At 34.7% G+C, this 26,280-nt stretch overlaps 3 protein-coding genes across 4 annotated transcripts; 1 reads left to right on the top strand and 2 right to left on the bottom strand.

The window, feature by feature from the left end:
- On the bottom strand, nucleotides 1-2,497 carry LOC102618378 (CBL-interacting serine/threonine-protein kinase 20). Its single transcript, XM_006468136.4, has one exon. It carries the CDS (start codon nucleotides 1,989-1,991, stop codon nucleotides 645-647), a length of 1,347 nt encoding a protein of 448 aa, XP_006468199.2. The 5' UTR covers nucleotides 1,992-2,497; the 3' UTR covers nucleotides 1-644.
- Nucleotides 2,498-7,725: 5,228 nt separating this feature from the next.
- On the top strand, nucleotides 7,726-8,981 carry LOC102609342 (protein DOG1-like 4). The gene has a single exon (XM_025094712.2). It carries the CDS (start codon nucleotides 8,095-8,097, stop codon nucleotides 8,812-8,814), a length of 720 nt encoding a protein of 239 aa, XP_024950480.1. The 5' UTR covers nucleotides 7,726-8,094; the 3' UTR covers nucleotides 8,815-8,981.
- Nucleotides 8,982-9,756: 775 nt separating this feature from the next.
- On the bottom strand, nucleotides 9,757-15,191 carry LOC102609611 (protein MALE DISCOVERER 2). Of its 2 annotated transcripts, XM_006467576.4 has the most exons (13): nucleotides 14,796-15,191; nucleotides 14,199-14,665; nucleotides 13,977-14,109; nucleotides 13,791-13,862; nucleotides 13,260-13,403; nucleotides 13,030-13,176; nucleotides 12,425-12,486; nucleotides 11,878-12,336; nucleotides 11,029-11,219; nucleotides 10,800-10,932; nucleotides 10,545-10,702; nucleotides 10,258-10,446; nucleotides 9,757-10,160 (listed from the first exon to the last, which is right to left on the bottom strand). In XM_006467576.4, the coding sequence occupies exons 2-13, from the start codon at nucleotides 14,290-14,292 to the stop codon at nucleotides 9,900-9,902; spliced, it is 2,043 nt and encodes a 680-aa protein (XP_006467639.1). In that variant the 5' UTR covers nucleotides 14,293-14,665; nucleotides 14,796-15,191; the 3' UTR covers nucleotides 9,757-9,899. The 2 variants fall into 2 exon arrangements, with proteins under 2 accessions (XP_006467639.1, XP_052287614.1); XM_052431654.1 differs by having other exon boundaries at nucleotides 14,199-15,191.
- Nucleotides 15,192-26,280: the final 11,089 nt, after the last annotated feature.

Raw genomic sequence — 26,280 nt, 5'->3', positions numbered from 1 at the left:
ATTGTTATATATATGTTCCAAATTTTAGTAACTAATAACTGTAAGCTTTCTGAAGACGAGACATTTTTTTTTTTTTTTTGTTTCTAAGTATTACATGTGATAATACAGTATAAATACAAATAAAACACAGTACAATATGCAGAACTTGAAGCCCAATTCAGCACTTGTAGATAAATATAACACACTCAAAAGGAAAGTTAAACGCTACTGACCAACTTAGGTAAGAAGAAGTTGGCTTCTTAAGATAGACAATTTCATTTTGTGTAAGCAATGGGCCGGATCCAGAAATGCGCTTGAGATAGCTCTGGACACCCTACATTTCATTTTGGCAGGCCTTCACGCTGTACTCAAATGTGTAATCATTGGTCCTCGCATGCCTGCATCCTGCTCTGTAGTTGATTCCGCATAAGACCAAATTGAAAAATGCGAAAAGGAATTTCAAAAATGGAAAAGAATTTCAACTAATATGGAAGGCTAGAAAGTTAGCAGCATGTAAAAGAGGCACATTTTGCTGCAAAAGAGAGAGCATAGAAACATATTCTTCGCCTATACTATACGAAAAACCTAAAACAATGCCTATCCTTCCCCCCCCCCCCCCCCCTTTTTTTCTCTTAGGAGGGGAGGGGGGAGGGTACGTGGGTGTTTTACTGCTCATCATTTCCTTGCCAAGTCCATACAATGTCCTTGAGAGAAGGCCTTAATCCTTGGTTGCAGAAATCTTTATATTCCATTGTGTCCCCCGCAGCTTTCTTCAACTCCACTACATGAAATGCCGGCGTAACCTCAAAAATTTCAGCATCTACTGCAAGCTGCCCTTTTCTTCCTTGCCTGTTGTGCTGTAACTTCACTGTTCCATCCTTCTTGTTGAACTTACAGCTTTCTGTCACTGCTATTTCTTCAAATTTCGACACGATAGCTGAGGCAGGTTTCGTTGTTGTAAATCTTGCTTCTAGTTTACTATTGGCATCGCCTTCAAACAAACCTGATAAATTGAATCCTTTCGAGAGAGATATGATGTCGAAGGCATTGAACGAAGATGGCCTAACAGGGCTTCTGCATGAATTTGTTGGTGGGTCTGTGTCTCGGGAACTACTACTCTCACACTCAAAAACTGCATGAATGTCGCTAATTAACTTGTTTCTATCTTGACCTCGAGGGGATTCCGGGGTTTCAATTTTTTTATACCCCTTCCTAAACCAATAATTCTCCATGAGCTTAGCCATGGTCACTCTCGTGCTTGGATTGGGATCAAGAATCCTGGAAAGTAGCTTCCTGACTTCTGGTGGAAACCAATTCGGACACTTGAACTCTGCCCTTGTTATCTTCTTGTACAGTTCCATCAAGTTTGAATCATAGAATGGGAGGTTACCTGCCAAGAGAACAAAAAGAACAACCCCACACGACCAAATATCAGCTTTAGCTCCATCATAGCCTCTCTTGTTAATAACTTCGGGCGCAACATAAGCTGGAGTTCCACATGTCGTGTGAAGCAAGCCATCTTGCCTGGTTGATTCTTGCAACGCACTCAGCCCAAAATCTGAAATTTTCAAGTCACCATTTTCATCAAGAAGCAGATTCTCTGGCTTGAGATCGCGGTGATACACACCACGGCTATGACAGAACTCAACAGCGTCTACCAGTTGCTGAAAATATTTTCGAGCTACTTCTTCTCTGAGCTTCCCTTTGGCAACTTTGTTGAAGAGTTCACCGCCTCTGACATACTCCATGGCAAAATAGATCTTGGTCTTGCTTGCCATGACCTCGTAGAGCTGAACAATGTTGGGGTGCCTAACAAGGCGCATCACGGAGATTTCTCGCTTGATTTGATCAATCAAACCAACTCGCCGGATCTTTTCCTTATCAACAATCTTAATGGCCACGCTTTGCCCTGTTTTGAGGTTTCTCCCATGGTAAACCTTGGCGAAAGTCCCTTGTCCAAGCAGTCGCCCTAGCTCATACTTGTTCATCAAAATTCCCGCTTTCTTCTCCATTTTCTCTTATAACAAGAGAAAATGGATGGAAAAAATGTGCACACAGAACACCAATACTCGAATTGTTATTTAATCACGTCATTTGTTATTATTCTACATGAAAGGAAAGGATATGGAGGGACACAGTGCTGGCTGGCTGGCTATTCAGGACAAAGGACGCTCAAACCTTGCCTGCCGGCAGGGCCAGAAAAATCCCTGGTGCTTGGAGAAAAATGCAACAAAACAAAAGTTTATTCTATAAAACCAACCACATCCCCCTTCAATAATTTCAGCTAAGAGGAAAACCAAATCTGCCCAAAATTAAGAAGTATAATTATAGTAATTGAAATGTTGGGTTGGTGTTTTCGCTCGAGGATTGGCCGTTACTCACTGGCACTCCATGTATGGTAATAAATATATGTATTGGCTGATATTTTGGATCTTATTTAGAAAATCAGATGGCTATCCATATTTTGAGCTGGTAATAATGATGTTGTCAACGAATTGTAGCATATATGTTGATCTTGAATATGACGCTTTCAATGACAAAAGCTATTAATAAATGAAATTATTAGCGTTATAAATAGATGATATTTTCATTAGGTGGCAACTCCAGATTTCGGTCAACGCTCATGTGGTCGATGGTTTGATTGGGAATATGGAATCTTCACCGATCCCACAGTAACCCACGTAAGCTCCATAAACAGATGAAAAATGTAAATGCTTAAGTGGGCTTCGACGTTGATATTAGAGACGACGAGGGCCTGTAGCTGAGTGATCGACCGCATGTGGCCTGCCCATGTCATGCGGGTGGGTGCTTTGCGATTAACTGACCCATGTTTGCTCATATAAGCCACATATTTGGTGATGTGAATTCTGGAAAGAGAAAATAATATTGGTATGTGGCTATAGCCCGAGGAAATCAAACAGGGCCATGAGCACCTCCCTAAATTAAGGCAAAAATTAAGGCAAAATGTGAGTGACTCTAAGGGAATGACCTGATGAGCAGGGCATCTTTATCTTCTTTTTAAATGAGATGTTGCATGGCTGGCCACGTATGGCTTCGAGAATTGCACAAGAATCACTCATGCATGTTGATAATGTCTTTCTTCCTCTTCCAAATGCCAATTAATATGATCTACATAGACCCACATGTATGATGCAGTGGGGAATGACATCCCGACTTTTAAGTTTTTTGTTTTCTCAAAAATTGATATAGTTCATTTTGTACCAAACATGTCCATACATAAGATTATATAACTTAAGATTTATTTTTACAACTAGCTTGACCTTAAAGTCCAGTGGTGCCTAGCTACCTTCCTTATTACTGGAATGTATTAGAGTATTCTCCTGAGTACTATGAAATTAATTTTTTCTTCTAAATAATTTGAAAGTTGATTCAACCTAGTCTTAATTTAAATATTCAGACAATTCTATCAATCCAAAAAAATTTAAATAGATTTCTAACTATAAATATTTGTAGGTTTGTAATGCAATTCAAGGAAAAAAAGGAAAACGTCTTTTCAATTGAGATTGATGACCCTTTTTTTTTTATAAATATAAAATTACATCCTTATTTTTGCAAAACCTAACAAATTAGGGCTCCAGATATTATTATCCATTTTCTGGTTTTTTCCGTGGAATTGTACCGACAAATTCTTAAAACATGGATGATATTGAACACCCAGGAAGCTAGCACGAGCTGTCAAAATCAAGCTTTTAGCTTGTATGCGATAAGGGAAGTATCAGGCTATCAGTCCTATACATTAGGGCATTATTTTTTCTTTTCAACTGTATAACTTCTACTGGCGAGCATTTGAAGACGTCTACAGTTCAGTCACCGCAAATGCTAGACCGACTGAGGTGGTGTTTGGAACTGAGAGTGAGAGGTGCTGTGTGGATTAAAACTCACGCTATCGTCGGAACACACACACACACATATATAAAATTAATAATATGTAATAAATATAATTTTTAAAATAATTTAATTGATTAATTTGTTTCCATCAACCTTATTATTTATGCTTATCCCATACAACCAACCGTGAAAAGGAAAAGGTTGCGGATAGAAGATTTCTTTAGCATTGCTTGCATGTCCTCACTCTCGTGTCGCTTCTTACGTGACGGCGGGTGGCAGAAGTTTATACATTTGAAGACATGTAAGTGTCCGCTTTTTTTTTTTTTGAATACTGATTAATCATCAGATTACTGCATTACACAGATATTTACAACAACTGCTATTGTAGCAGAGATATTATACTGATATTTACAATCAGATATACATAATTGGGACTTATATTATGACATTGAATTCTATGAAGTACATGCCCAAACAAATAACCCCTCACAGGAGAGGGATGTCCATACTCCACTCGCGTTTCGCAAGGGAGAATGATTTTTTTGGAAGTATAAAGAACATTTAGCCCCCACAATGCTTTTGTGGGGGCTAAAACCGCTGCCCTCACAATGCTTGTGAGGGCAGCAGCCCACCACTTCAGCCAAGGCCGAAGTGGCGTAAGTGTCCGCTTTTGAATTGTAATGATAGAAACAACTTTTTTTTTTTTTTTCTAAAAGGCACGAGTTAAAATCATATGAATTTGCATAATTAAACAACTATTACTGAATTGTTTCGTAAATTGCATGCATGTCAGCATGTGGCTAGGTTTTTTGTTTGGAAAATTCAATTTGGTGCTCTTACTTCGATCGAATTTTCTCACCGAACTAATCAGCATATTGTCCTTTACTTCTGCATGAACCAAATCATGGACTGACATGAGATAAAATAAAATCAGGTGATTTATCGAAATCAAATCCCATGATTTTTCCCCCGTGATCTGTAACTGATATACTTTTGCCGACAAACATATTTATGTTTTGGCTAATAATAATATATATTGATGGGTAATGTAAACAAATCCCTAAGCTTTGTAGTTGAAATTGAAATTGAAGTTCTGTCACGAGGCCATTCCGTATTCGTATCATTGATGTTATATACTATGCAAGACGAGGATGATCACTAAAGTAAAAGGTAGGATCAATGACCATTTATTATTATTATTATTATTATTAACAGTACCTTGTGGCATGGATTGTTGATGTGCTTAAATTGTTGCATGTGTCACTGTTCATGCTCATTGGTTTTGCATGTTAGATGTTAAAAGTTGATTAACTATTAACAGTAACTTTTGAACCACTTTGTGCGTAAAGAAGCCTGATAAACGATGAGGGTCTACAGCCTCCCATCCAGTGAGATGAGTTCTCCAAGGAACTGCACCAACGTGGTGCAAAAAAACCTGATGCTTCGTCATGGAACAACTGGGATCGTTTTTCCATATATTCTTCATAGTTTTTAATGATCTTTTTAGTCAGTCGAATGCATAAATTTTCTGAGTTTTCAGTTTTCGTGGTTAAGGTTTGGGCATGAAGGAGTTCATTCAGCTCTTGCTCTTGAACGTGCATCCATTCGTTGAAGCAACACCGTGACCGGAGTTTATGACTACTTGCCATTGAAATTGCAAATGGTTAGTGCTCACAAAAGACATAAGCGTGGTTAATTTCAACTTTCAACTTCCTCTTTTCTCTTTTTATAGTGGCTCGAACTTGCGGCGTATAATAAGTATAGGATAAATTTGACTGCACTCCCATTAGTATTGGTATTCATTAACCTACCGCAGTATTATTTTAAGTCATCAACACACACCCGACCATTAATTTATGCTGTTATATATTTTACACAGTTGAAATGTTTCTACTTTTGTTGTTGTTGTAAGACTTAGATAAATAAAAATTGATGAAGGGTTTGATTTGCTTTTTTATTTTATTCTTTTTTTTTAATTATTATTGGTAACCATCACTAAAAGATAAGGATCCTCCCTATATATATATATATATAACTTCGTTACGTTTGCTCTTGAAAATTAGGGTTTGATTTGTTGATTGTAAGAGAAAAATTTGGCTTGTAAGATCATGATTCTACGGAAATGAATTTTAATTAAAATTTTAAATTGTGTTAAAATTTTATTTTTACATATTTTGAAATATTTTTATTCTATGATAAAAAGATATGTATGTATATATATATATATATATATTATAATTTCATTGATCAACCACGATCAATAAATTTCAAGTAAATTGAATGTGTTATCTTACTATCCAATTAATGAATATCACATTATTGGGCCGTGTTGGTGACATGCAATAATATAAGGGGCACATGGAGAAATGTCTATATTAATGGGGAGTGATGAAATTTACCCTTAGATGTGCACAAAATATCTAATACGTGGGGCCCAATGATGCAATACAGTTCAGTACTTGAATTTTCTCGATTTCGATTTTCTTGATTTAGTATTTGATATAATCGACTTCAGATTGAGTTTTCTTGACTTCAAACTCAACTTATTTCTGAATTCTTTTTCTGCTCATTAGAAAATAAGAAAGAAGCGACCAAAAAAAAAAAAAAACTTAAATCACTATATCTAATTTACACATATGTGTGTTCATAATTAAGTTGTTTTATGAGTTTATATTTATCAAAACATAATACTGGAAGTGTGAATGAAATAATGAGGAGATAAAATGATGACCTGTTGTTGATGGTGTTTCCTTTGAAGAGGATACGAAGAAAAGTGTTTTGTGAAATATCTTTTAACTTGTCCCTCGTCACTTGTTTGAGGCATATGCACATAAAATGAAAATGTGATAGTGGAATGTAAATTTCGTCTTTCGGTGGAACTGGGGCAGATTTAATCAGAAAACCCATTTTCATCAATTTAATTATACTCCAATTTGGAGGAGGTGAAGGTAATGAAAAAAGTTGTTGTTTCGGAGATTTTTAAATTATCTAATTATTTTCTATACAAATAGTTTTTCTTTCCTCATGTTATCAATTATAATAAACATAGTATAAAAAAGAGTAAAATGTAAATAATAGATTTATTAACAGTACAATCTCTGACAATTTCTCTCTAATTTTATCTATCAAAGCAATTTTCTTATTTTATAAATTATTTCACCAATTTAATTAAGCTTACCCCAAATATTTTTACTTCTACTCCCAATTATAGCATTGATCATTAGAATAAGGATGAATGATATCATTTATGTCCACAATTCTTAGTTAAAACATGTTTATAGAGAATTATGCATAGTATAGAGTCGTCATCTCTCAACGATAAAGGTAACGGAATTGCGGGGATCTACAAATTTGTAAATTGTTAGTTCCCTCACTTGTCATACCTTATTTTGTTGTCATTTGTCGACAAAGTCAAAAGGTCAAAATCAATTTAGTTTTAATTTCTCTCAAGAGTAGTGTTAGAGAGAGAAAGATGAGAGAATTTTGCTCTCTCTCTCTCTACCCACTCGCTCTCTCTCTATCCATTTTTTTATTATTTCTCTCGTCTTTCTCTTATGTTTCTCTACACCAAGTATTTTCCTTCTCTCAAAATCAAACCAAATTAATTAATGAAAGATTTTAGAGGAGAAATAGGGGGACTAGGGAGGGAATCATGTCAAGGTCCAAAATTAACCGAGTCATACATAGGAGGTAAGAGCGGAGTGGGACCCTAGGAAACAGAGAAGCATGTAGAGGCTAGGCATGTTCCACGTAGAAAAACAGATGGCGTTCGGAGCTGACACGTATATTGAAAAAGGTAGAATACCAGGTGGTGGATCGATGACTCCTAGACACAGTCAAAGGTCGAAGCTGAACTGCAATCCATAACCAATGGACTCATCACTCATTTCATGTCCCTTCTCTCTCACATCTGCAAAGCGTCACTCATTCACAACTAGCTTTCTGCTGCGCGTAAGCCATGCACAAAACCCTCTCTCGCGTCTCTCTCCGTGGCCTTAAATCCACCTTCCATCTGTACGTCTGTTCACTCGACCGCCGTCCCCCCTTTATTATTTATTATTCATTCAATTCGTTCACTCTTTTGTATCCTCTCTTGATGCAGATATACACACACACACAACACGCCCTTAATAATATTACATGCATTGATCTCTCACGATCTCAACCAAACCAACTGCGCTGCCACTTATTTACGTTTGATTTTAGGATAATAAGAATAATATTAATACCACCCTTCCGCTTCGCTGCCAAGAAGAAAAAAGAAAAATGAAAAACCAAGTTGAGGAGAAGTTCGCAGAGTTCTTCGAGAAGTGGGTTTGTCAACTTGATGATTATTCACAACAACTCATTAGGATTTCCAAGGAGAGCTCCAGTGAAGCGGAGCAACAGGCCCTGGTTTCGAAATTGACATCCCATTACAAGGAATATTACACCGTGAAGTGGGCTTTAGCTCATGAAGATGTGCTCGTCTTTTACTGTCCAGTTTGGGTCAGTACCTTTGAGATGGCTTATTCATGGGTCACTGGGTGGAAACCCTCTATCATTTTTCGACTCGTTGACTCGTTGAGGAAGACCATGGTCCCAGGTGGAGGGAGTCTTGCTGAGTTGACAGAGCAACAACTTAGGAAAATAGAGGAGTTGAGACTGAAGATAAGGCTAGAGGAGGAGAAAGTTGAGAGAGAGATGGAGAGGCAACAGGTGGCATTGGCTGACAGGAAGATGGTTGAGTTGGCCAGGTTAACGAGCCGACTCAGTAATGGGGAAGTTGATGGGTTGGTGGAGGTCGCATTGAAAGGTTTGTTGAGCGGATTGGAGAAAGTTATGAAAGCTGCAGACTGTGTGAGGCTCAAGACGCTGAAAGGAATTCTCGACGTTTTGAGCACAAAGCAAAGTGTGGATTTCTTGGCGGGGACTTCTATTCTTCAGATTCAGATGAGCATATGGGGCACAAAAAGAGTGCAGGCCTATGTGAACACTAGTAACTAGCTATCTTCTTTTCAAAAATTTAATTTGTTTGTTAATTAGCTTGCATGAAACCATACCTTAATTCATTTTGATGTGTGCGCGCGCGTGTTTTTCCCCTTAAAATTCTCTTCACGCATGGTGTTTTTTGCTTTTACAAAGTAACGATATATTTAGTCCTGTTCCATATTGTCCGTTTGCCTCTCTACATTTTGGTGCTTAAGTGATTATTGCTGCATCCACCGTATTGGTAACTTCTTTATCCATAATGCAAATTTATTGATGAATTACAAAACCCATAAAATAGCATGAAATCCAGCTATTCATGACTGATATTCAGCTTTCTGATCATGACACAGGTTAATTTAGAACTGAATATGGAGTCGGCGCATGCCATGGTTGAAATTATTGATCAATAATTCATAAAATGATTGAACAATAATTCGTATTCACTTTTAAATGATTGAATATTATGTTACGTCAAACGGTATTCCGTCGTCTTACGTACCGTAGCCTATTAGGGCGGCCATTATTTTCCTTTAGAAAAATGCAGTCAAGCGAACGATGATGTTTTTGCATCAGTAGATTCTCTGGAGCGTGCGTGCAGCACCGTTGCAAACTGACTTCAGCATCATCTACATCTATAAATCATGCGGAGTCATAACTGATCCCATCATCTCATAACGTGAAAATTGGAGTTTTTTTTTCCCCCGAAATTGCTCGTCTGCCTATTTATCATTCAGAGAGAAAAGTTCACAAATGAATATATATTCATAAGGACTAGATCCCAGTGATAAGTTAATTAGTTCTTTACATCAATTCACATAAGGCTATTATTAAAAAGAAAACATAGTTACACAGCCTCAGTTATACAACACCATAACATACTTCTTTTCTGTGGTGGAATGCAATATAAAATAAAGAAATATCATGAATCAATCATAGGAGATAATAGGAAAACGAAGAGATCAAAAAGAACAAATTTTGAAAAACAAGTGATTGGCGGGATATATAGAGTTGAGAAGCTATTTCTTTGCATTAGACACACAAAATAATAGAAAAACTTTTTGACTTAAACAGAGAAGAGAGTCAGAGACAACTTGATTTTTTTAAGTTGTTTCAGCAGACAAGATTTCGAGCTCTGCCCACCAGAGAGGAGAAAGTCTTGGAACGGCTTGTTCAGGCGAAATGTTAATCACTTGCCTCAATTGGACTACGATGTCATTCATTGTTGGTCTCTGCCTTAGATCTGTCTTAATGCATTCTTTGATTACTTCACAGATGGCTTCTAGCTCGTTTTGTTTGAATGACTTGAGGCTCGGGTCAATCATGCAGCTGAAGTTCCGGGGTTCGTTCAAATAATCAGCAGCCTGCAAAGTTTGATATTGTTTATCAACTAAAAAGAAAAGAAGGTGCAACAATATATTCATAGCGCTAACATTACTTCTCCTGCAAAAGTGAACTTACCCATTTCTCAATGGACAACTCTTTTTCTTCGCAGTAGGGAAGCTTTCCAGAAATGATTTCGAGCATCAATATACCAAAGCTGTATATATTGGTTTCTGGATCAGCAAGAGGAGGTAATACAGAATTCTCTATGTCATCTGAGACCTTTGACTTGGGTAAAGCAATCGTAGTGAAACAGATCTCTGCAACCTGGGAAAGCAAGAGAGACAGGAGGATTAGACATAATGGAAATGATCAAAGTTGTAAGGAAGCCAGTCATTCTTAGAGGAAGTGCCCAAGTGGCGCACCTTTGCAGCATAATCATCTGTTAAATAGATACAATGAGAAGACAAGTTAGAATGTGCTACGGGTGGATTGAGTTCATGGTGCATATACTGAAGACAATATGCTGTTCCCATAATGATCCTCATTCTTGCATTCCAGTCAAGATGATCCATTTCTTTGACTGAAATTAGAAACAAAGAATATTTTAGCCTCTAAAATGTTAAGCCCACAACTTGAATGTCACACACACAAGAAGCACGTGTAAGTTAGAACATTACTATGCAAATGCTCAAAGACTGTGCCATTAGGAGCATATTCGAACACCATCATCCTATTAAAAGGTTCATCGTCCTCACAATAGCCAATAAGATTGACAAAGTTTTTATGATTAATCCGTGACAATGTGTCAACCTACAGTAGCCAAAACAAGTAAATATAATGAATCTGGGAAAGAGTACTGAAAAACATGCAAGTATATCATTGCCAGTGATCACCAAAGCAACAAACCTGTTTCCGGTAGGCCATCTCTTGGCTCTTTAACCAGTCCTTGGAAGACGTGATAGCAGTTGCTGCAACAGCAATCTCAACTCCACTGGAAAGTGTTCCCTTGTATATAGTGCAGCCACTTTGAGTGTCAATTATATTGCTAAAATCTTCACAGGCTGTATCCAGTTCCAACCGATTCAGCTTGGGGACACCTTCATTTTATATAATAATAATATTTAGTTTTCACTGAACTATGAAAAATAAATATTAAAAGAATTAAAGGGAGATGCATTTTTTTTTTTCATTTTTCTGTCCTCTCTGTGGTTATCCTACAACAGTCAGTCAATTAAACATAGCAGCTGATATATTTTTGGGATCATAAATATACAAAGACACATGCGTCTCCATGTACAAAATGCAGCTTTTAAGAGTTCCCAGAGTCCGACCCAAAAATCTTGTTCTACACAACACTAGTATCCTAGATGATCTCCGTCGAATCACAGGAAGATTATGCATTGCACAGCATATGTAGCCAAATTCCATCCTATCAACCAGGGCATAACAGCAATGAAAGCCATTGGTACAATTCAAATCTTTAAATTAACTAGTAGTTGTTTCTTTAAATGCTGTATCAGCATTCAGTCATTTTTTAGTTTTGCCAAATGTGTTTGAATAAAGTACACCCAGAGTTGATTTCTCATTTCAACTAGTCAGTTCAGCCTAGTCAAGAAGACCATTTTGATCAAGACTAACACGAACGTTTAGCAGCCCACATTAGGTTTTAAATTAAATTTATACCAGCCAACTCAGTACAGGGTTAAAATGCAATAAAATAATGAATTGAAGTCTTATTACTCCTTAGAAGATCACCTGTAACAAATGCTTTCTGCAACTGTCCACTCAGTCCAGTCCTCCAAGGACGTATGGTTCTAACTGCACGGGTTTGGCATGTGAAGAATGCAGCGGCGGCAATTATAAGCACAGCAAACAAACCGGGAATGATAAGAAAATACTTCCATATGCTTTCACTAGAATCTGAAGGTGCTGGACTAGTTGGCTTGGAGCTTTTGTTAAACTTGCTAATACTGCCTTGCACTGCTGAAACAATAGGTGGTGAAGCTGCAGGTCCAGGAAAATGTTTTTTCGTGGCAGTCGGTATAGCAGGGAATGTCCCACTACTTCTAGAAGTTGGAAGGGCAATGACCTGATCAGAGGAAGAACCAACAGTAGCAGGTTCAGCAGCAAGGTTACTGGACTGTTCAAGCAGCTTACGACGTGCAACATTGATGAGATTCTGCGAATGCTGAACCAAGTGTGTCTCAGAGGATCCTGCTTAATGCAAAATACTAGGTCAAATTTTCTATCAGAATCATAAACATTGTCCAACACAAAGATGTTAAAAAGTATTCCTACTCACCCGGCAGATTAGCACAACTATGGTCACCATTGGTATGCAGAGAGTCCTCTCCTATCTTGAACCTTGCAAGAAGGACAAGCAATTTCAACTAAGTGAAAAAGATGAAAGAACACGGCAAATATTTTTACCAAAGTTATATAGCAAAAGCAGCGAGGTAATTGGTGAAAACTCCTTTAATTGGAGTAATGAAGAATTTTGCCTTATACAGTGGCTTCAAACTTCTATACCAGATACTGTCCAAAACAATTAAAGTATCAGAAAACTAGATATCTACAAATCTCCTTCATTGATTGGTAATATTGCAAAAGATATAAGGAATACTCTGCTCAGTGAAAAGGGACTATACTATTAGACAAGGCATAATCAATCAAATTATCAGGGAGATAATTCATGTGGCCAATTCAAGTATAACTTGGTGCAATAAAATTCCAAATGCTAGGCACTTAAAGAACTTCTCCTAAAGATAAGTTGATAAAGAATGTCAAGCTTCCATAGCTAAGAACGTTTCTGCATGACACTGTCTTTTTACATGGAGGTCTGTATATGAAGTTAACAGAGCATTGGTAGATATATATCAAGCTCATTAATATGAGTAAAATGCTTACCCATACTGGCCAAACTTTCTGTTTACACTTCGGATTCCTGCGACCTCAGCAGATGTAAGGTAGTCATCAAATTGCAATTCTGAAAGTAAGGTGAACCTACTGAGTTCCAGAGGGATGCTGCCTTCAAATTTATTATTGCCAAGCAACCTAGGGTAAAGTATGAGTTAGTCCCAGAACCCGTAAGGCCTAGGCATCATATATATATATAGATCCATAAACAGATAACTCACAAGCGTTTTAGTGATGGCAACCGGCTTATCTCCACTGGAATAATTCCGCTCAACTTATTGTTGCTTAAATCCAGTAGCTCCAGTTTGGTAAGCTCTCCAAGCTCTTTAGGAATTACTCCGGAGAAATGGTTTTTCTGGAGTACCCTGTTAATGCAAATGAAGAAGTGATAATTATGCATCCTTGACCATAATAAATGAGTTAAGATCATGTATTTGCTACCTCATAAATCAAACACTAACTTAATATAGGCTAACAGCATTTGATTCTATAGGCTAACAGCATTTGATTCCTTCTCTGGTCGGATATGAACATGGATTTAGACAATGTTCAAAGTTCAGAGTACTTTTTTGTACTGTAACAAATGGCTTTTATAGGAAGTTATTTGGTAAGCATTACATTATTGAAAAGTGAAAACCGAAAAAACCAGTGAGTTAAAGAAAACATAATCAACTAAGTTAATCAGAAATTCCACCATAATATCAATACCCGAATTTTAACAATGAAGACATTCAAGAAATGTGAATTCTTACAGAAATCTTAAGTCACTAAGCTTTCCAAGGTCAGGTGCCAATGTTCCTTCCAAAGAACGCTCTTTCATATCCCTACAAGCAGAAGTAAATAAAAACATCCAGGATCAAAACCTCAATAACTAAAACATATCAACCCATCAACATCAGAAAGAATCACATTACAGATTGCACATTATAGGGACTTACAGCATTTGCACTTTACCGTTCAGACAACGAACGCCTGACCACAAGCAAGGAGTGCTATCATTCTTATTCCAATTTGAGAAAACACCAAAAGGATCCGAAATCACACGTGTCCGGAATTCCAACAAAGCCATTCCTGCATTTTCCACAACATCAAAGATCGACCAATTATATTCATATCGCAATTCCTGTAAACCACATAATTGTGTATAATTGAGAACTTACCCTCCAAATTGAGAGACCAACAGCCTTGGAGGTTGTTGATCAAAACCAAGAAGCAGAAGAATTGGAATCCAATTGAATTCCATCTACCCCCCATTGCTTTAAGAACCAAATGCTGCAGTGGTGGAGGTAGCGATGATATCTTCCAACAGTCAACACGCTATAAAAAATCGCCAGGTTTTTCTATACAAAACAACCCCTCAAACCAATGCATAAAACAACAACTATGTTTTCGTTTTTTTAACTTTTGGTTTTTTGAGATGTGAAATTGGAAAATGACTACCGCGCAAAGACTACATTACAAGCAAATGCAAACTCGAAGACTCGGCGTTTGTTGGTGATCATATCAGGGTCTCTCATGTCTTATTTTACAATAATTTCACAGCACCCTTTTCGCTGAAATGATCATGACCTGGCTCAAAAATCTCAGCTTCCTATTATTTTTTCTCTACGGAAAATAGGCTATTAGGCTGCAAGCATTTCAAGAATGGCAAAGGCAAAGAATGAGAATGCCCTCCAGAGCAAGCAACGTGACAGGAAAATTAAAAATTAAAAAAGAAAGTGAAACAGAACAGAAACTGAGAGAAGAATATATATTACCATAAAACGATTAGACCAAAAGGGTACAAAAGAATCACTCTTTCCTGATGTTGCTGACAATGCAAGATCTCTCTCGTCAGTAGAAATGAACAGAAAGAAAATTGACATAAAATGACATAAATATATTGTTAAGGTGATGAAAGTGTAAAAGGTGGTGATGAGTTGGAAACTCCAAAGGCAGCAAAGAAAAATTAATAATAAACAAATAATCGTAGAAATGTTTGAACAAAATTATTAATTTTTTTCAATTACTGCCCTCTTGCAGGATAATCTCAGAGGGTCTTCCTATCTCCGACCCTCATTTCTGTCTCTATCATGACCAAGACTCGCTCTTTTTTCCTCTATCCCAAATTCTGTCTTGTTTGTTTGTTTTTTTCCCCCCCTTTTTTCAACCCTTGTCTTTGTTTTTTTTTTCTTTTTTTAAAATTTGTTTTTCCTCTCTCTCTGTCTCTCTACAGTTTACGTTCTGTTTTTGTTTTCCATTTTTTTTATTTTTTATTTCATTTTTTATTAAGTTATGTGGGTTTCCGATATTTTTTTTAATTATTTTCCTTTAGACTATAGTGTTTAAGTTACCATCAACAATTTAACTGTGGTAAATTAAGTTTTCTTAAGAGAAATAATTTCTGGATTTTCAGAAAAATTATAAATCAACATAGTTGGGAATATTTTTCATTGGAAATAATATTTGTTGAAAAAATTATACAAATAAAAAAAATACACACTAAAGAATCATTTAAGACAAATGGATTTGTCTAGGCTAGGCCTCTAAGGAAGTGTATGTTGTTCAAACTTTGTATCATTTGTTTTTTTTTTTTAATACACATTTCAGATTCCAAATTAATTAATTTCTTTTACGGGAATCTACAATGCAGGGACCCGCGTAAAAAGAAAAAAAATATATATATATGTTTTTAACAGGTAATTATTCTAAAATGAGCGATGAGGGATATGCAAACTTTGAATGGTTTTGTGAGGCTCTGATTCCCGCGGCGCGGACGATGTTCGGTTCGGCGGGAAATTAACCAACGGGTTAATCGTCGGAAGGCGGAGGGTATAGTTTGGAATTGGATGGTGTTGGGGGCCCCCACTTCCGTTGTGATCGGACGCGTTTATCAATTTATTTTTTAACCGTTGACTGGGCCCACTATATGTCTCCAACCCGTTGTTTGTTCTGTGTTCTGAGTTCGTGCGTCCCGCTCCTACCAATTTTAATTACGATATTTAGATGTTCAATTCGACCACTCATGTTTTGCCATCTCATCATATTCAAGGACATTTTCGTCATTGTAACCGCCAATGAATCAATTGACCTGTCTACTCTGCAGTTGAAAATCTAATTCCATTTTTTTGCACAGCTGGCCTAGCAACCACCACTGAAATCTCTCTGTTATTCTCTTTTCAAATCTAATGCAATAATTTTTTTTTTTTTTCCAAGGGCAGTGAGCTTTCAATGAGTACGTACTCTGTGAGTTAGAATAAAAAATTTGTATCACAAATGATTTTTATACTATCATTTATGAAAATTTTTAAATACCAATGAATGACATATAAGTACTGTATTATTTAAGATGTAAATTTTGTAAGCATACTATCATAATATATTATATAGTTTGACTATATAATTTTTATTCAATTGATGTAGTACTTTTTTTTTTTTATTACATGAGACTATTGCTCAAATTACAACTCATATTACATGAGAATATAACTGATATTTACAAATCATACTATAACTGAGACCAACATACATTAATACTAATGGAGCATTGCCCAGATTTTAACCCTCTCAAATATTCGATGGATGTCTTCTCCTCACACTTGGGTAAGGAAACAGACTGCCTTCACTCAAATTTACTTGAGGAAGGAAGACCCCCCACAATGCATTGTGGGGGTTCGAACTGCTGCTCTCCAAGTTGGAGAGCAGCAGCTCTCACCACTCAGCCAAAGGCCGAGTGGCTGATGTAGTACTTAATAAAGTCATTAATTACAAAAACAATCAACAACTAACGACATATGCTTCATCATTTTTCATACAAATTTTGCACTGTATGAAAGTATAAGTATTGTTTGATTTATTATTATTATTATTATTTGGTTTAAAAGTATACTACACTGAATTGTAAAGATTTCATGTGAATTGGGTTTCTTCTGCATTACAATGAAGCATGATTTTTTTTTTTTTTGGGTGAATTTTCAGCTTCATGTGATATCAAAAATATTACTTTATATAAGATTTATGTATAATAATCAAATGTGTATTACTTTTCTTATTTAAAAAATAATAAAACTAAATTTAAGCTAAGGAATGTTTTTTTCCCTTGAAATAGAAACCATCCAATCATCTATTAGTCTGTGTGGTGATAAATCACTAGGGAAAATGTGAAATTATTATCACCCTTCTTTTATCCTTTTAAAATCCTTTTTTCTTATTAAACCTTTTTAAAAATATTAGAAAGGGTGGGACTATTTAAACTCACCAAATTCATCTCTACATCTATTTTTAAGATATAAATTCATTATTAAAATCTAAAAATATCAAAACTACCCTTCATTGATCATTTTCTCTCTCTAATACAATTTCATATTCTCCCTATACTTTCATATATTGTGAAATAAATACTCAATTTCACTCTTTTTTTAAATTTCTTTTTTGAAAACGTTTCTTAGTATATCATGATCAATATTTCATATTTTATATATATAATAATTTTTTTATATTTATTAGTTTTTGCGTTCGGTAAAAATTAATTTCTTAATATTTATTAATTTTCATGGGCAATAAATTTTGTTAATGTTCATTTTCAAATGGTGCGTTTTGTTTCTCTTAGTTAGTAATACCAATTATTTGTGGCTGAAATAATTTATATGAATAAATTGATGAGATTTTGTAAAATTGAGAAGAGAAAAAGAAAAAAAAAGGATAATTAAGTAATTTGATCATAAGTTATTTAGATAATTAATAAAATTTTTAGATTAAAAAAGAGTGTAGAGAGGAAATTAGTGGGTTCAAATATACCCACTCTATTAAAAATTTACAAAATTTGATTAATTTCTTTCATCACCAAATTAATTCAAAAAATAACCCTAGATATTGAACTTATTCTAACTTCATGAGAACCCTAATATGATAGTTTGCTCTTTCTTAAATTTTTCTTGTTGCAACAAATATGTGTTTGGCCTAATAAGAGAGCACTTATTCCTAAAATGTGTAAGAGTAAGTGTTTGAACCCTCCGTAAAAGTAGTTATGGGCATTTAATTTATTTCTTTGATTATGAATATAATTGAGTGGAGCCACTCTTTCCATTTATGACATGTGAGTGAAGTAAGCGTCTTTCAAATATTAGTGATGGTTAAAATATGGATAATATTTTAAAAAAAAAAAATTCTCTTGTTGCAAAAAGGGTCAAATCCCATTAATAAAAGTTTTGTTGCTCAGTCGGTCACCCTTCTTACACTCATTTATACAAGTTTCTTATATTAATTGATCAATTTATTGAATTACCAAAAAAAAAAATCCCATATCCAACAACAATATTTGCATTATGTTAATTTTGATTTAGAAATAGAAGTGTTGGATACAACGATTTTGACAATAAGTAACTACTCATACGACATATTTCAGAGGATTTAAAAATCTTACGACTTCATAAAATTTTGAACTCTTTAATAGTCAAATTTATTGTGAAATTCCACAAAAGAGATTTTGCAAAATTCAAGAAAATTGGCCGCTTGAGCTTTATGAGTTACTGTTTTAGAATAAAATTTAAGATTTATAATTGAGGTGTAAAAAGTTTGCAATCGAAGCCAATACGAGCAAAAGTTTGCAATCGAAGCCAATACGAGCGTGTAATCAAAGAATAATTACATTTTATATTTGTCTTTTCTGCAATTTTGTTTCTTAATGTTATAAAATGATGCCAACAGTGGAACTTGGCAACGATGGTAATGTGTCTAATTAATGCTAAGCTTTTGGTTGCTACGGTAACTCTAATTGGATAGTGCTCACTGTACCACTGCCAAGTCAATTGGTTACTCTGCTGATGATGTTGGGCTGTTAACTTCTTGGCCTTTTTAGAGGGAGTGCAAATGGTCCTGGTATTCTTTTGTGTTTAATGCAATGGGAAATCCTTAATGTTGTTTCAGATTCTGTTGTCTGTCTCAACGCACTTGTGAAGAATTTTAACCAGATCAATGCACTTGCTCTGCTGATGGGTTTGATGGTTGCATGGTTTGCTAGTATAGGAGGATTTATAGCAGCTCGAGCATTTCCTAAAAGATCCTAGAACTAATTATTATCCTTTATTAAGACCATTTTGTTGATGGGATTTATGAATCAGCTAGCCTACAAGTTTACTGAAACTAAGACAGTCTTTAGTTGATGTTGCCTATCTCTGGAGTAATATGTTTTCGGCACATGTTGAATGTCTTAGTGAATAGGCATTTTTCGGTTGTTGGAAATTTTACTGCAAGACCTGCAAAACTTGTTAGAGATTGTGAAATGACAGCACCATGTGGGACAACAATTCTTCACCCAACTAGTGTGGTGGCAACATTCATTGTTTCAAAGCTGTACGTAACTCCCCGTGCTCTCTTTGACGTTCTTTCACCTCCGTACTGCTCAGAGGACGGGCGACACTGCTCATATTACCGGATGATTCCTAGGACTAGGAGAGACCTAGATGGTGAATTTTCTTTTCTTTTCTTTCTCATTGTTCTTTTTATTTTTGTTCTTTGAATTTCTGAATGTAAGTGTTGATGAAGTGTGTTGCAGACAAGGTGTTGATGAGGGTGAAGCGTGTGGTATAAGCCCGGCACAAGTGGCATGCTTTGATGTTTGGAAGAGATTCAACCGCCAGAAAGCTTTGTGATGCAAAGGGGGCTTTACAAAGGCCCTAACATTAGACGTTAAAATGCGTTCCAACACTATTTTAGCATATTACATTTACGGACCTGTCTATGGTACGGATTCTGTAACAAACATCTCCCGTCATCCCACCATCCGATTTTCTATTGTTTAGTTTCTCACTCCACATCCAACCACATCCAACGGCTGATGCTGCAGTCTGTAGCTTACAGATTCTGTAAGCTAGTCAAGTCCTACATTTTTACATATTAGATTTTGGCTCCAGAAATTACGGAGTCATCGAGTTGATATGCTGGAATATTAGCTGTCAACCGCCCTGCAATAATTAATTAGTTCTGTCAGATATGCGAGACATTATACAAGTTTACAAATATGCGCTGGCATATGGGTAAGAGATGCTGTACCCTTCTACTGAGTTCTGACTAATCTTTATTCCTGATAATGATCAAACCTAGCATGCCACTCAGCAAACGTTGGCCAATGGGACAGCTCCTGTGTTGCCAACTCTCTTAAATTGATTTTCATAAATTTATGTTCTTAACTCAAATAGCAACTAAATATGGCGTTTCCCTACATTAGCTGCGCTCTTAGGATTAATTGGGCTGATGATCTCCCTAAAAAATCCCACAATCTTGGGCCCTGAAACGGCGACCAATATGCGACGTAATAGTTTTAAGAGAAAAATCTCTTTTTATCTCTAAATTTTCATCCAATAGCTCATTTTATCCATACTTTTTAAATAATAACTCAAAATATTTTTTTGTTAACTCACAGTTAGTTAAATATCGTTTGTTAGTTATTCATTGAGGGTAACAAATGATTTTCCATTAAAGAGAAAATTTAAAAATAAATAAATAAAAGTTGACATATAACTAAAAATGATGTTTATCTAATCCCATTAAACAAGAAATACTGAAAAAGATAAAACTTCTATTTAAAATAATTATTTTGCACTTTTCTCTATTTTGGCGGCATGAAAGCCCCATAAACCCTATATTTAAGTACAAAAATAATCACAATTTTCATATTCGTATAAATATACTCTCTAATCGCACTGTGAGCTGACTTGGGGAGACAGTGGTAAGGACTTGGGGAGAAAATAATGGTAAAAAAAGAGTGGTGGCAAAGTTCAAAATAAAAATTGGTTGAAGATTAAGAACATTTTCAGCACATGCAAGCACATAAAAATTGGTTGTATTTTTGAGTTTTTTTCCAATGATTTAAAGATATTGTGCTAATTACAATTTGTTACTTATGACGATTATTCAGTGGCTATATCAAACTATTTCATCGTTGATTTCATTTAAGAAAAAATTAATGAATTTTACATATTTTGTAGTGTTATTTAATTGTGTAAAAAAAATATTTTAATCTAGTTTGTACCACTTTAATAAAAAAAAAATCATATTTTACCCTCAATGAATTACTAGTTAACGGCATTAAACTAACGGTGAGTTAGCGGAATGATGTTTTAGACTATTATTTAAAAAGTATGGATGAAATGAGCTATTACATAAAACTCTAGGGATGAAAAAGATTTTTTCCCTAGTTTTAACAGACAGAAGTACAGAACACAAGTTCCTTCTTTCTGATAATATTGCTTGGTAGTTGGCCACTCTTTCATTATTTGACAGGTAATTGCAATACATGGGAATTCCTCACAATATAAAATGCATTTAATCTGCGAATTCAATATACCTTGGCCATATGCGACTTTTTATTTACACCGGCCATGCCAATTATGGATCGAAAGTGCTAAAAGAGTACTGATCTTGGAGGCATTAATTGGTAAAGAAAGTGAAAGAATAGAGACAAGACATGAATAGCATAAATCAACGGTTCACACAGATACACAATCATCCTTTAAAAGAGTCGGTTGAAGATGTAAAATCAAAGTTTATGAAAATTAAAGGGGAACTGGAAAGTCTTAATACGGGGAGTTAATTCAAATTCGAGGTCGACGGGTACTGCGTAACTACTTTGCTTTGTATTCTCAGCTATAAATGATTAGGACACCGCAACAGGATGGCATATTAATTAATACTCCGTTCAATCTTCATTGGTTACAGAACAGAGGTAGTTCCGGAGGAATTATTAGGTCTAAGCCATTTTTTTTCCTTGCACAGTATAGTAATCACTTGCTTCACACGCATCTTCTGTATTCCAACTATAAACAACACAACAAGAATTCTGGTGACTTATTACAGATGTGAATATACTTACAGCTAGACCCAAATTAGTAAATAAAAATTTACTTAAATAACCTATCTACTTATAAAGTAGACGTATAAAGATCTCTCTGATAAGGTGCCCTTGCTCGCCGCGGCTATTATGCCTGCATCAGTTTAAAAGATATAAACATCCCAAATCAAAAGTTAAAAAAGAAAGGGAAAAAAATATCTGGGGCCAATTCTCAATGGTTACTTTTTTTTTTCTTTTTCTTTTTTTCTTTTTTTGGGGGTCAAGGTTGAAGTACGAACGTAATTGTTAAGAAGTGGCATATGGGATAAATTTATTTTTATTTTTCCATTTCATGTTGTTGTTGACTAACTGAAAAACTGTCAAAAAGGCAATATTACTCTGGAAGCAAGCCCCAGATTGGTAATATTAAGTCAACATATAACTCAGTTTGCATATACACAAAAACAAAAAAAAAAAACTCTGGACCGCAAGCACTATATTGGTGACCGGCCATTTATAAGTTAGCTGATCATCTCTCTTATTTTACAATCTAAATCTTATGCAATTATGCTTATGATATGTCTGCCAAATTTAGACCATCAACCCATATATATATAATTAACATAGGGACACAGGAAACATTTGGCCAGCCGGTTCACTTCATTAATTGCACCAATCGAATCAGTATTCGCAAGAGCTCCAAATTGAGAGAAATATTAGGGTCTAAACAACTAAAATTCATATATAAGAATAAACGGAATTATACCTAGAAATGGTTTGACAATTAATAGAGTTAATTATCAGAGACAGACATGATTCTACTTTAGGTCTCTTAAGCTAATTATAATATTATCCTTAAGTCATTTTTTCGATTAACATATAAAATGTACATCATATACTAATGCTTGGTTGGATGTCTTGATCTATGAATTCATACAAAAAAAGAAGCAATTCTTGGAAAGATTCTTACGCTATAAATAAATAAAATGGATGTCAACTCCCCATGCACGAACAAGACAAAGCATGAAGTGTTTTATATGTACGTAGGGTTAGGAGTGTCTCATTTTCTTTAGCAAATATATTATAATACTAGTGCTTTCTGCTAAAACATCTTAGTTTAATACTTGGAACATCTGTCTTTTCTCTCTAGCAACAAAAAAGTATGCACCTGTCACACATAACGAGCCAGTTTTGGGTGTCTTGATGCTAAAACCTAAACCCCTTGAAGTGATTCCTCTTCTTTCCCAAAGACTATGAAGAGAAGAGAAGAGACCCTCGTTGTCTTGTAGAGACAAAACAATCCGAATTCATTCTCTCTAATGAACCTTGGAAACGAAACCTTTTGGATTCTAAGCAAATGATAAACAAAGGATGCATTGGTTTCATTACATCCATTTCCTGCTCATATATTTTGTCCTCCTTGTTCTTGCACATATCTGTTTAATAATGCTCAGCATTTTCAATTCTTCATCATCACCATGATAAGTCCCATCTTGTACTTTAGTATATATTGTGCCCAGAAAATTCTAGTTCTATGACATGACAATGCACGCTGACCAGATCCATCGGTAGTATAAGGAAAAATCTTCTATATATCAAAGATACCGTGTCATTGATTGAACAACATTCTGGCAGTCTATTGTCGTGTGTATATTTCATTAAAAAAAAAAAAAACTATTAGACACATTGGTAATTATATTGGCCCCAAAAGCTCGATCAAGTGGTCTTGACGTAGCTCTATTAAATTGGCCATTCGAATTCAAATCCTAGGGATGTAATGTAAGAAACTACAAATAAGATTTAGGTTTTGCCCACTCCATATTTTTTAAAAATAATAAGAATCTAATTAAGTACATTAAATGAAGTTATGTTTCTCTTATTATCATTAACTGTACTTTTGTGTATCCAGAAGTTTTTCTCCGATATGAGCTGATAATTGTTCTTTATCTAGTCTAAACTAAACCCTTTTCGATGGGAATTATATTAGTTGAGAATTGTAAGATGAAACTATTTTCCATTTTTCCATTGCTCTCATACTTTTATGAAGAACAACATTGTAAATTTGGGTCTTGATCATGAAGAGCATTTTTTTGTGGAATGTTCCCCTATAAATATTCAATAATTCTTATCTCAAGACGCCAATGACTTTCCAAAATATCATTTCTTTTAATTTATTCTTGTTTTGTTTATCTTTTTATCCCAAATATTGTTATTATTATTTTTTTACTTAGGGGTAAGACTCATTATGTTCCCTAACTTAGTGTTTTGGCTTCTATTTTTCATTAATAAAATCCCTAGAAAATGAGGATTACCCCCTTTTTGTTTGGAGAAACTAAGAGAGAAACCTCTTCTCATGTTTTAAAATAGGTCCAAATCCCCCTTTAATTATAAAAGTATAAATTTATATATTATTTTGCTATTCTATCCTCATTCTTGATGTTAGCAATAAAACTTAAATATTTTAAAAATATAAATCAAGCAAAATGATTGATATACTCTTAATGATTAGAATAATTTAATAATACATTATAAATTATAGAGAAAATTTACAAGTACCTGGGAAAAATCATAAATACCCCTCATAGTTGTATAAATTATTCATTTAAATTGCAAAAACAATTAGCTATATATGACCATTGGAGCTCCCTCATAAATTATAGTACTCTATAAAGAGGAGGCAAATATAATTATAATATACTCATATATATAATTACAATAACATTTGGCCATATGTGTCCATTGCAATATATATGTTTGAATATTATAAAAAGATGATTAAATTATTCCCAAAAATTTGGCTTGCCTATTGGTGTGGGCATTAACTTTTTTGTTGCATTGGCTATTAACTTCATTCTAATGTTATGGCAACTAATTTTTCTCCATAATTTACACTTCGTCACTAAATTAATTAGAGTGATGATACAGTCACAAACTCTTATACAAACTTATTTTGTACAAACTGATTTGACATTAACTTATTAGTTTATAAAAATACAAAATAATAAACACAAATCATGTGGACCAAGAGATATTTAATCCAACAATTAAATCATACCACATCAGTTTGTACAAAAAAAATTATACAAGAATTTGTAGTTATATTATTACTCAATTAATCTAATCATTAAGGGTATATGTCATTTTGCTTGATTCACATTTTAAAAAAATCTAAATTGTATGGCTAAATCAAGACTAAGGCTAAAATAGCAAAATGATATACAAAGTTAACACTATTACAACAGTAAAGGGGTTTAAACTTATTTTAAAATATGAGAGAAGTTTCACTCAATTTCTTCAAATTAAACAACAGTGGAATAACCCTTTTTTTTTTTTTCATAAAATCCCTCTCTAAGTTGAGGTTGATAAAACAAAATTTAAAAAAAAATGTCGCCCCTGCATTTTGAAGAGTCAGTTGTAAATTAATTTTATTAGCTTCACCTGCTTGTAGAAAAGAATTTAAGAAATATTTGTTGGCATTAAGTGGTAATTATTCTCCCTTGTACAGTCGTACAAAGGGCAGCAGGAGGAAGGAAAAATATTTAGTGTCTAACAAGAAGGCAGCTGGTAATTAAACTATTATACCTCAAATTCAGCATCTTTTGAATAGCATTAAAACTTTTAGGGTTGTCAAATTATGGATGTTAAATTCTTGCTCCAACGTTGTCCAAAATATCGTTTTGACTCGAGATCTATATGCTGCACAGTTTCTATTTGTAGCATATATATATATATATATATATATATAATAGATTGAAATAAAAATATAAACAGTTCAATGCATTCGTCACGTTCTTTCCCAATAAAATCTGCCAATTGAAGTCAAGGTATAATCAAATTAATCTTATTCAATTGATAAATATTAAACAAATAACTTAATTTTGTCATACATGCCTGTCCATGAAATTGATTTCTTACCATTTGCAATAGGAAAAGCTTGTAAAATGATCGATGCCACTTGTATTTAAATGCACAAGTCTACCAAAATTGAAAAATCCTCTAGATTCCTCATACAATTTGCAGCCCAAAAAATTGGACGACTGATTTTTGGATTTGGACCAATACAGGAAAGTCGTAGCAACAAGACATGACGTTATAAAAATAAGAACATGTGGACAGGAAAAACAGTGCAATGATATAAGAAGAAAGTCTTTGTTTAGGTAAGAAGAATTGATATGTTGATTGAAAGGAAATGGCCCACTACCTTTCTTACAAGGACCATGTTGACATTAATTAAACTTAACGGACAAAACAAAATTTTGCTAATCACAAAATTAACAATGAGAGGAGTTTGTAACATAACATAGGTCAAACAATTAAGATAATCACGAGTGAGAGAGAAAGATTTTACATGACAACTGTCAAAGTAGGGCAAAGGAAGAAAAGGATCGAGTGTAATCACATGATATCCAACAGTCGCATCTGCATCCATAACGCCG

Source organism: Citrus sinensis, chromosome 2 (assembly GCF_022201045.2).
Source record: "Citrus sinensis cultivar Valencia sweet orange chromosome 2, DVS_A1.0, whole genome shotgun sequence".
Taxonomy (NCBI): domain Eukaryota; kingdom Viridiplantae; phylum Streptophyta; class Magnoliopsida; order Sapindales; family Rutaceae; genus Citrus; species Citrus sinensis.
Note: the sequence above shows the minus strand (reverse complement) of the source record. Positions and strands in the feature narration are given on the sequence as shown.

What these genes read in the sequence shown, in the direction of transcription:
- LOC102609611 (XM_052431654.1), bottom strand. Translation starts at nt 14,292, where the DNA reads ATGGGGGGTAGATGGAATTCAATTGGATTCCAATTCTTCTGCTTCTTG. An exon ending in AGAAAGTTTGGCCAGTATGG is followed by an intron (nt 12,487 to 13,029) that starts GTAAGCATTTTA and finishes CCTTCTTGCAAG; the next exon opens with GTTCAAGATAGGAGAGGACT. An exon ending in CAGATGATTATGCTGCAAAG is followed by an intron (nt 10,447 to 10,544) that starts GTGCGCCACTTG and finishes TTGCTTTCCCAG; the next exon opens with GTTGCAGAGATCTGTTTCAC.
- LOC102609342 (XM_025094712.2), top strand. Translation starts at nt 8,095, where the DNA reads ATGAAAAACCAAGTTGAGGAGAAGTTCGCAGAGTTCTTCGAGAAGTGG.
- LOC102618378 (XM_006468136.4), bottom strand. Translation starts at nt 1,991, where the DNA reads ATGGAGAAGAAAGCGGGAATTTTGATGAACAAGTATGAGCTAGGGCGA.